The 11,512-nt window shown below is 40.3% G+C and overlaps 1 protein-coding gene across 2 annotated transcripts; it reads right to left on the bottom strand.

Moving 5' to 3' along the window:
- Positions 1-510: 510 nt before the first annotated feature.
- On the bottom strand, positions 511-11,074 carry LOC121186191 (solute carrier family 45 member 4-like). Of its 2 annotated transcripts, none has more exons than XM_041044864.1 (12): positions 10,816-11,074; positions 6,719-6,907; positions 6,447-6,626; positions 5,568-6,241; positions 5,182-5,331; positions 4,813-5,061; positions 4,572-4,691; positions 4,255-4,354; positions 4,044-4,124; positions 3,778-3,908; positions 3,558-3,626; positions 511-3,311 (listed from the first exon to the last, which is right to left on the bottom strand). In XM_041044864.1, the coding sequence occupies exons 1-12, from the start codon at positions 11,072-11,074 to the stop codon at positions 3,024-3,026; spliced, it is 2,490 nt and encodes an 829-aa protein (XP_040900798.1). In that variant the 3' UTR covers positions 511-3,023. The 2 variants fall into 2 exon arrangements, with proteins under 2 accessions (XP_040900798.1, XP_040900799.1); XM_041044865.1 differs by having other exon boundaries at positions 5,182-5,328.
- Between the last annotated feature and the right edge of the window lie 438 nt (positions 11,075-11,512).

Here is an 11,512-nt window from a genome sequence, read left to right as displayed (position 1 = left end):
GTCTATTCTGTCTATTATTGGATATTTTTTTATTTATTACACAAATAAAAAAATATCCATAAACTCAACAGCAAACTTACACAACAACTTTACATTGTTGTATCATGGTCTGGGTATAACCAGACAAAAATGAATACTTTTACAAGATTATGGAATTTCATCCTGATTTTGTATTTAGTTTAATGAATTACTGAAATGTTATTACTTATTTTGATTATATTATAGCTCATATTTTGTAACATTAAAACTCAGTGTGAGTTTGCAAAGGGATTAATTGATATTCCACTATTACTTTTAACTTGCTAACTGCAAAAACAATTATTCACATCCCCCGACTGTTATAAAATCAGTAATTAATTTTTCTTTTTTTTCTTTTCTTTTTTTTTAATAATTACAAAATCAAAGACAAGACAGAAATGAATGAGGGATTATTAACAAAAGCACAAACACAACAGAGGGTGCATTCATATATATATATATATATATATATATATATATATATATAGAGAGAGAGAGAGAGAGAGAGAGAGAGTTTATTTTCAAATAACTGGTACAAAAATACCGTGTTTCATTGTACAAAAGTCTGTACAGCAGCAAAAAAGAGCCAAAAATCACTTAAAACACGACTTTCAATCCAAAACATTTGTATAAAATCAAAACAATATGAATAAGTCAGGGGCCAGTTCCATTATAATAAGTTATGTTAGCAAACTAATTCTTAACGCTAAGAAAACTGTATACTCTTACCTCTTGTCAAAAGGAGGTTTTTTAAAAAAAAGGCTCAGAACAATTCCCTAAGAACACAATGGCACACACCAGATGTCACACACACTCAATCTCTGCAATATTTACAAATACATAAGAGTCATTACTTATATTACTTTGTATTCTCTCAACACTTTACTTCTGATATTTGATCCCTTTGTTGTGCTTGTAAATCAGGTTGTGTAAATCTTGAGGCCTTAAATCCTAAATGACAGCAAACGCACCACAAAAGACACTTTTATGTCATGACAGGCAAAGAAATGGGATAATGACCAGGACACAAGGTCCCAACATATATTGTTAGCATTGCCCAAATACTGATAAACTGTATTATAAAGTGAAGAAGCCTCTAATAATATATATCTAATAATAAATATCTTGCTCTCAAGTCAAGTCAGAAGTGTGAGAATCTGTGCAGTGTTTTCACTTGTGGTAGTGTTTCCTCTGATTTGAACAATCATCTGAGGAGGAAAGCAGACTGAGATGGCCCTGTGCTTTGTCTTCAAGGTTCATTTGGTCATAAAACCCCAGCCAACAGAATTTCAAGTTTGCATAGATCAGTCGTTGGCCTAAGTGGTCCTCTCTACCATTCAATATGCAGCATTATAGGTCTCCTGAATGGTTTCAGACCATGTGACGTTAAACCTCAAAAATTAAACAAATAATGCTCTTATCAGTGAGCTTAAGGCCGCTCTGGGCATTTACACCAGCTCTCATAGTCAACAGTGATAAGGTTCTACTGAAGATGAGCCTTCAGAAAGAAGAGACAAGGCTGTTCAGTTAAGATTGTACATAAGTCTGCAGCTTACTACGCTAGGTCTGTGACACTGAATGTGTGTTAAAGTGTGTTAGAGACTATGCTAAACACACACAATAACCCTAAGAAGACTCTCTGCTACCTTTCATGTTAGTTGTTCTGAGATAAAATGAAACCTGGCAGTATGGGAGTGATTTATCTTCTTACTTATGCTCTCTGTAGAGCTGTACAGACCTCTACAGCTGTCAAAGGCACACTAGCCTAATATGTAAAGCAAGGCTTCCAATACAAAGTATAAATTGAAAGTCCATCCCTTTACCAATGACAGAGCACTTCTATCCAATCATCTAAGACTGTATATGACCTATATATGCGCAATGACAAACACAAAACGCATCATTAACTATTTTCCCATTTCATCTGTATTTGGAATGTATATTTCAAAACATTGTTGAAACAAATTCAGTAGAGAGCGAAACAAATGCCACCCTGCAATAAAATCACACTGAAACCCAAAACCACCTGATGTTGAACTTAGGAGCCCATGATAAACTTCCATTTACTGTGTAATTTCACAGTAATTGCAAAGCAAAATGCCAAACAATTTTTTACAACATCATTATGATCCAATGTTGCTTGTGTAACATAACCTGAAAGTAGAATATGGCATTCAGAACTTTAGTGTTTCTGTAAAGGCATTTAAAAAATCATAAAATAGCACTTTTAACTGCACACTAGCTTATTATGTTAACAGGCTACAACATCATGATCATGGTTGAAAAAGCCTATGAAATTAAACATTTTGTATATGTCTAGAACAAATGCAGAGGGCTCTAACTGTAGTTTGGAAACTTTGTGGCATTTGTTAAATAACAATGTCATTTCAAGGTATTCCCTTCACAGATTGGAACAAATATTTGCATCTGTATTCAATCTACAAGCAATGCAGAGGTACACTTTTATAGCATTACGATTGTCCATTAAGCAGTTATAGAGCAGCTTCCGTGAAGTAAAATGTCACACACTACGTCATTCTGCAGCATCAGTGTGACAGTACTGTTCAGAAGTGAGACAGAAAGTGCTCTGTGTGCTTCCCATTTATGTTTTCACAATAAAGGCTTGTATTTGCTTCAGCAGTGTGAGCTACTTTAGTTTCAACAGTCTGACCAAAATCACTGTCATGTGGCTCTGTGTGTTTTAATGGCTTACTTCTATCAATCCAAACATTTCCTTGTGTTAGGGCTGAGGTAGCAAAAGGACACACAGAGCAGCCCAAAACTGAGCAAGTTTCTTCTCGTCAGTCCTCCACTCCAAGAAGATATCTTTCCAAATTGATCCCACCCAGATTTCTGTAAAGAATGGAATGTGAACTTTCTGCCACATTTTCCTTCACTATCCTCCCTCCACCAGTCGGATGGATTTGGTATAATCCTCACATGCTGTGGCTTGTACTCCGTGGCAATAAAACTTTACCATTTATTTCCATGTTCCATGTTCATGCTTAGGCAACAGAGTGATTCTCTGTCTTCTTCAAACTGTTTGTGAGGTTCAGCAGAGCCAGTCCCTGCTCACTGGTCCTTTCTCCATTCTGATCTGAATCTCCAGACAAATCCACCTGGTCCTGCTCTGAGCTACTGGGCTCCACATCAGGATAAATGACGAGGAAACAGGCAGTAAGGAAGCCAAGGAAGGAGCCTCCAGAGGCCACTACAGGAATGACGCGCACGCTGCCGACTGCCTCCACCACAGCTCCCAGGGCCGATGCAACCAAAATTTGGCTGATATAGACCTGAAAGCGGAGACAGACATTGTGAGTCATCATAACTGCATAAAATATAACGGTACTTTTCACAAATTCTCATTAGCACCAGCACGTTATTAGCCCACAGCATAAATCATGTCTGTGAATTTGTTCAAAGAAGATCAAGAATCACCCATGTTTGGGTGTTGATGTTTTTAACTATCAAATGTTACCTGGATCTCACTGTTGCATTAGTTTAAGTTTTAACATGAAACTTAAGTTTGAGACACTCACCTGGCAGGACAAGATAGCACAGTCAATACCAAAACCTCTTCGTGTGTTTGCTGGACTGTGGTGAATGTACTGAGGAAACATGAGAGGAGAGATTGTTGCAACTGCAAATATAGTTCACTTTAGATTATATATATATATATATATCAAGCTTTTATATTGTGTCATCAGGTAGGGACAGTGAACATGAACTTGTGTGTGTAGTGTTTGTGAGAGTACATACCTCTTTGATTTCATGGTACTGCCCAAGTAATGCATAGGGACAGTAGGAGATACTCATGGAGATGATCCCCATGCTACTGATCATCACCATGGCAACATAAACGTTAGGGAAGATTGCCATGACTCCAGTTCCTAAGATAAGGGGGAATATAAGTTGTAAGTAATTTAACTAAACTTCCCTTTATCTACATACAAATTGTGGCTATGTGCCTCTATTCCTAATACACGCTACTGCTGACAGCTGATTATTCTTATGTATTAACTGACCTATAGAGAATCCCAGAGTTCCAACAATGTAGATGACCTTAATGCTCAGATCAAAATTATCCAGGTACTTCTGAAGGATGGCTGGGCAGAGAAAAATCAGAGGATCAAAAAAAGGCAGAGGAAGTTTAATTGTATCACTCACATTTTTTTGTGGGTAAGTACAGCAGTTGGGTGTAATCCTAATCTAAAAATAGAAAACATTGTGTTTTACCAGAGCAGACAGCAGCAGTAGCAGCATAGACCACCAGTCCCCAGCAGCCCATCTGTACTCCTCGGTGATAATTCTGTAGCTCTGTGGAATTGGCAGGTGCCTGAGAAAAGTGGAATAGTTGCAGCAATGTTATCATACACTGGACTGGATAACTCGGTAGTGTTTACATTTACTATGTGTAGTGTACTGTGTTTATGTTTCTGTGTTCGTCTACTGCGTGGTCTCTCATACAAAACACTAAAATGATGTCAGTTAGCACAATTGTCTTTCAATAATAATGAGGGTAGGTGTGCACGCGTGTGTGTGAGAGTGTGTACCGTGGGGTCTCCATGGAAGATGACTTGCCCCATGAAATCAGTATAAAACACAGCTTCAGCTATGATAGAGAACCATGTGAGGAGGTGACACACGCACAGTCTCCACAGCTGCCTAGGCATCTACAAAAAAAAAAAAAAAACAACAGAGAAGGAATCAAGACTAGCAGGTGAAAATAACGGAGTTCCACTGCTTTACAGTGTGATGGGGAGAAAAAAAACATCAGTTTTCAATGTACTTCACCTTAAACATGGACAACCACAGCAGTCGAACAGTTGTACCCCTGTCTGGGCCTCCCTCAGTGCTTGAGCCCTCAGATGACAGACTGCTAGCTGAGAGATGCAACGCTCGCCTGTCTGCGTACCGCTGGAGGTCACTGAGATCGTTCAGACTGCGGGAGGTGGTGATGGGCCGAAGGTTTGAAGGTGCTATCCGTCGCAGTCGATAGCGCTGTGATCCTACTCGTCCGTAGTATGAGAACGTAAAGGAAGGCTGGAGAGTAGAAGATGACCAATGTCAGCTTTTCCACATCTGCAAAATGAACTGTGGTGTCCAGCAAATATTTAGGATGGTTACACAGAGTAATTCAAAAAACGTTAAATGTAATTGTACTTGTCTGTAGAAGGTGTGTGGGTGTGGCCGTGGTGAACTGGAGGAGTTGGTTGGACGGCCACCAGGCTTAGTGGAAGTATGGCCTTTCATTGCATTGGAGTGATCAGTGGAGGACAAGCAAGCATTGATACCATTGGCAGCCTTGACCTGCTGGGACCGGAGATAGACATAGAAACCGCATGAGTCTACTTACTCATCTGAAACACAGTACAGAGATTTTCTGTCTCTTAAGAGTTCTGCATTTTGAAAATAATTGCATACCAAATAACTTGTTGATACTGACACTTGATGACATTTATTTCTGTGCATGCAATAAATTGTTTCACAGTCTGAAAGTCATTTCAAGCTAACAAAAACAACATTGCAACTGTAGCAAACAATTTCACCTGTCTCCGATGTGAGTCCTCTGAGCCAGAACTGATTTGAAGGATAGAACAAGGACAGTTTGTTGGATCCGTATGATCAGGCAAAACTGGATTTTCAAACTTTGAGACCATTATGTCGGTAAGGGCGGGTGGTCCACCGGGAGGGGGAGACCCAGTACTGTGCCCTGATGGCTTGAAAGCATCTTCTAGTTCTCCCTGTGTCTCTGGTATAAAGGGATGCACCTCTGGCAGGAATAGCTGTGAATCTGGGTTGAGGTCAGGATCCAACTCAATCGTAGAATCTGGCATGGCTAAGACTGAATCGCTTTTACTCCGCACTCGTTCCACAGCGAGGAAATCCATTTCCCCTTCCTCAGGATCTGACTCGTTGTCCTCTCGGGACGGGGCTTGAGCAGAACCATCCTCCTCTGCAATCACATCAAGCACAGGTGGCATGTGGCCAACGGGCCTGAAAGACAACTGGCTGGTAGACTCCCCACTTCCTGTGACTTTAAGTTGGTTAGCTGGAGCGAAAGGTCGCTCAGGGATACTGAACATGTGCAGTGTGACAGAGATAATAAAGATGATGCCCGCAAACAGGAAGAGGACCTGTTCCTGTGATTTAAATGCTTGCCCCAGAGCTGTGCCAGTCCAGTCTAGGCCACCTAACATGTAGCCCACTGCTCCGCCGAGCCCTGGAGCAACAAAGATAGACACAGATACGTATGTTAATTATAGTGTTAAGAAACAAGTACAAATACTATAACAAAGAAAAATCTCTCAGATCACTGGTAGGTTTTGAGGATGTATATGTGTTCATTATTTAAAATGTTTTTTGATATTTATACAGGTCAACGTGGTCGATCTGTGTGTGCGGGTGTTCATACATGCACGTCTTACCAGCAGAGAAGGCATGAATATTCAGGGCCATATCTTGCTCCTCAGTGTCAGCAACATCAAGAAGGTAAGCTCTGATTGGTCCCTCAGAGGCATCAGCACAAAAGTCCAGCACCACCACACCTAATACAGTAAGGACGATGCCGATTGGCTGGCTGTTGGGGCTATCACCAATGGAAAGGCCTGAAACAACAACACAAAATATACACAGGTGGGGTTAAACGGTAATTATTGTAATTTGTAAGTGGTAATCACATTTGTAACCTTCTACTCACCTATTAATGATCCATTTAAAAATAGCGCCACTCCCAGCAGCACACCCACACACAGGGCCAAAATGAATGGTCTTCTCCGGCCCCATCGTAGAGTACATCGATCACTGGCTGAACCGATCAGGGGTGTGAAGAGGAGACCAAGAATGGGACTAAGGAACCAGGTTAAACTGTAATATTGCTCAGGAAGGCCTAAAAACAAGCAAGAAAAGAGCAGTACCCCGCATTCAGACAAAGTAAGATCAGATTAAAGCCAAAAAAAAGCCTTAAAATATACTTTTTTTCTCGAGCAGGGGCTTGAACCAGGTGCATTACTTTACCTTATATTTGTCTGTGTTCCCCTATGTTTGACCATGCTGTTAATAAGTTACTATAATAAACTACACTGTTACAGCAACTGTTGCTAAATTGTCTGTGCTTTCACAACATTATAGACTTGAGCCTTGCAATGAGATAAAAGACATGAGAAGACACTTGTTGAAACCGTAATGGTTTTATTTTCTGACAGGCTCTATATATCAAAAAAGACCAGGTGTAAAATGGGAGAAAAGATTAAACGCTTCACCATTGGTGCTTTTATTCAAGCAGCACTGAGCATAAAATATGTTTTACTGCATCTGATGTAGTTTGTTTTTTGTGTTTATTTTGCACCTGAGCCGATAATTTTCAGGCCTGAAGCATAGTCTTTTACTCTGAGCTTTGTCCATACGATATGCTGCATGATGCTGAAATGTTTAATTGGTTTAATTGGTTTTACTTTACGTTTTGATCATAAACCCTTTTTTAATTCAGACTACATAACTACTGACTGATATTATTATCATTACTTGTCTGTCATGCAGGAACTTGCCAGAATAACTAAAACGGGAGTCTGGGCAGATGTTTTTTTTTCTCTGCACAAATGGTGAAAGTTTTCCTATGTTGTATTGTTTATAAAAGCATAGCACATGACTGCACTTGCATACCAATGCATAGCTGAAGAACCACTAGGGCTCTTCAACAGCTTCCTCTACCAACAGCTTTTAGGATGGCAGGAACATTTCAGATAATGAGGTGGCCTGTTACAACAGACAGAAGTATGCACCAACCAGCCAGGAAAGTGGTGAAATCACCTACAGCTGACCGTGTCATAACACAGAACTAGGCTTTAGCATGCACTGAAATCACTCATCCTTATAGTCCTTAAATACCTGTGTGGTTTGACAGTTTTTACTGTACCGATTTGGCACACAGCTGTCTTTGCTAGATGACAATATCCTGATTTTCCACTCCATATAAAGACACTGGCTTTTAGTTTCAATGCAAAAATCTGATGGATTTAAATTCAGTCAGCTGGCTGGGTGAGTCTCTACTGGTTCTCACGGGAACAACTTGTTACCCATGCTGCTTTGCTCTGCTCCTGTCTTCCCTCTCCCTTAAGTCAACAAAACAGCAGATGACTTCATTGCAGTTGGAAAAATGTCTTGCTTTTTGTCTGTCTTTCCCATCGCTGCTCACTTTCTCTGTTGTCAACAGGCCTACAGGACTGAAAGGTACCCTGAGGAATTTTTGACCTCGAGTCACACTATGAAGTTTTTTTTGGGTCTTTGGGTCTCCATTTTGTTTTCTTCGTGGATATGGACGAGGACGCAAGTGCATGAGCTACACACTTCTGCCAATGCTTTCACATCATTCCACTGACTGACAGGTGGGAGTAATGCAGCTAGAAATGTAGCAGCAAAGGCAGGGATGCCGATGACCACTGCATAGTAAATAGGAGTGCAAACAATGCAGGTAAACAAAAAAATTGGCTCTGCAAGTGTTAAATGGGGAAGGGAATACATTCAACACATTTATTAGACCTAAAGGTGAAACACTGTGTGTTTTGGTGAGTAACACTGTATGTGAACATAACTTTTATTTGTTTAAAAGAAAACTCCACAGGGCAAGCAAACTATGACACACTCATTAGGTAAGTCTGTGTTGCGAGAAGCTGAACATACATCCTGTTTCAGCCCAGTGTGGTAAAGCTACAGTACTTTGCAGTGACTGACAGTGGAGTCACATTTCATCTCACTGTTTAGAAGAACCACCTTTTCCATCAGTCAACTGTGGGTCACATTTGATTATTATATTTCGCTGTGCCTCTCTCCAAATGACTTAAGCCAAATTGCGGGTTCTTAAAGCAGATATTACAAAAACAAGGATTACTTTGTGGGTTTCCTGGGTGTTGCTAGCAAAATGAGGAACTGGATACTTGCATCATTAGTTATGAATCACAGTACGAAATCTTGCTGACAAACACAAATTCCTGTGTACTGTGTAGCTCTGAGAGAGAAACAGGTTCCATTCCAACTGATCCATGTTTATGTTTAACAGTGTATGGACTCACTGTCCTAAAACTTCTTTGGATAAGTGTCAACCTAATGAGAACTCTTACCAAACAAGATTCCACAGCCTACGCTATGGATATTGACTCAAGAAACATGAGGATGTATGTAAATTTGTGATCAAGCTTGAGGTGCTCTGGGAAATTCAGCAAGCTTTAGCTTTAGCTTGGATTTATTTAGCTATAGATTTATTTGGCAAAGCATTTACTGTTTGTATGTCTTTAGAGTTGATGACTATAGCAAAGTCAAACCTGTAAAAACACAGAGCTAATGTTTCAACTCTTCAGACTAGTAGTAATTCATCCAGGCTTAACATGTTAATGTTTCTGAAGGTAGCGTTGTCACACACTGTTGCAACACTGAGTGGACAGAACAAGGAAACAAAAGTACAGCACATGGACTTTACTACTTTTTTGCTTAATATTTCTAGTTGGTCATCTTGTATGTACCTTCCCCCTCCATGAAAAGATTCATTCCAAATGATAAGTGTGACAGGTTACAATACTACTAATTGGCTACTTTAGACCACTAATACCTACCATGGTCAACTGTCGCCTATCATCCACATTATATGGCAATTCATTTACAACAATCTTTTCTCTCTGAGGGTCAGGCATGGGACTCTAGGCTTGCAAAAACCTAAAGGGATGAGTTAAACTACAACTTGAACAGACGTTTCTGCAGAGATTACTGGCATAGTACCAAAGCAAAACTGGATGCATCCAAAAAGACCCTGAATGGGGTTCGGTTGGAAGTTTTTTTAAACATAATCTTTCTTACAATATTGTGAACAGGGAGGAAAACAGTGAGACTGAAATGTGCTGTGTTAGACATTCTTGTAATACCTAGCCAGGGGAAAATGCCTTTGTTCCATTTCTGCTATGGTGGCAAACCTGACATCTAACTGCATAGCCCCTGTTGGCTACTGCTGGGCACACAGGTTTCACGACACAGTGGTGCAGTCAGAGAGATCAATAGATCCAGCCTGCCTAACGCAATGACAGTCAAATTCCACATTGCTGTTGCCGTTACCTGACAACTGTACAGCTGGAAATTAGACTGATGGGGATCCCTTTTTGGATAGCTGCCATAGGCTTCATCACAAATCATACTATTCTTACATATAGAAAAAGAACCAACAACAAGATGCTTATAGTTGAATCTGGGCAAACTGTCAGTGTGGATCTTCCCATTTCCTGACACTAATCAGGGGAACACAAACACAGTACATAACTAAGATACCTGACAGGGTAAACAGAATATGCTATACATTACAGCCAGTGTAAACACCCGCTCTGAAACATTATATATCACATCATACCATATGGCATATAGTGACAGAACTACTACCATAGCACTGTGTAACTTAAGTGGGAGGGGTCCAACAACTCTGCTACCTCTGAATGGGGCAAGCAAGGTATATTTACTAAATGTTAAAATTGCCATTGCTGCCAAGAGCTTGCTCATGGGGGAATGTTGGTCTCTGTAAATAATAGTGCAGTCTAGACCTGCTCTATATGAAAGTGCCCTGGTGGTATATAAGTAAAATTGACTTGATTTGCTGGCATTTACCCAGTTCCTAGTAACACTTGGAAAGTGGAAATTCCAGTACTGTCAGAATGGCTGAATTTTCATCCACAGATATACCTATAACATCACTACAACATTTGCTTAAACAAGAGAAAAGCAAGACTGTGTTTGTGTCTACATGACTGTATTGTGTTTCCTTACCTATCTGCAGCAGCACTGGCGTCACCAGGGCTGTTTCCATGGCATAGCAGAACTCACGTCCAAACATCACTGCCCCGTGCATTACCCAGCGATGGAGAGGGATCCGCAGACCTTTGCCCTCTTCCTCCACCTCCTTCTCACTTTCACTGTCACTCTCTTCTGCCTCTTCCTTTGGCTTTCTCTCCTCCGGAAGGCCAGAGCCCTCCTGGTCCTCTGCTTCTCCTCCCATTACAGTTTGGTTTGACTTCAGAGGAACCATTTCCTTTGCTGGATGGTTGGTATCTATCTATCAGTGTATATCATGTATTGCTACTACTTGGCTTTATGTGTAAGCATACCGTACTGTGTTATAATACTATGTTATGATATGCTAATAGTACATATAATGTCCATGGTTTTCATCTTGATAACTCACTGTTTAAGAGCATCCCAAAATTTCCAGATAGATTAATCAGCGAGCATCTCTGCAGGTCATCACATTCTGCATTAAAGCTAAAAAATAGCAAATGATTGAGGAGGAGCCAGGAATCATCATTATAATGACATTCATGAGTCCAAAAAATCGATATAGTAAAAATATGTTCCATACATTTTATCCTATCGCCATCATGCTGATATGTGACCAGTGTGCACGAGCTCAGCGGGAGAGAGGCAGTGTTTCTCGCTGCAGCTTGCACAACCTCAAAACTCAGGAAGA

Source organism: Toxotes jaculatrix, chromosome 8 (assembly GCF_017976425.1).
Source record: "Toxotes jaculatrix isolate fToxJac2 chromosome 8, fToxJac2.pri, whole genome shotgun sequence".
NCBI classification, from domain to species: Eukaryota; Metazoa; Chordata; class Actinopteri; family Toxotidae; genus Toxotes; species Toxotes jaculatrix.
Note: the sequence above shows the minus strand (reverse complement) of the source record. Positions and strands in the feature narration are given on the sequence as shown.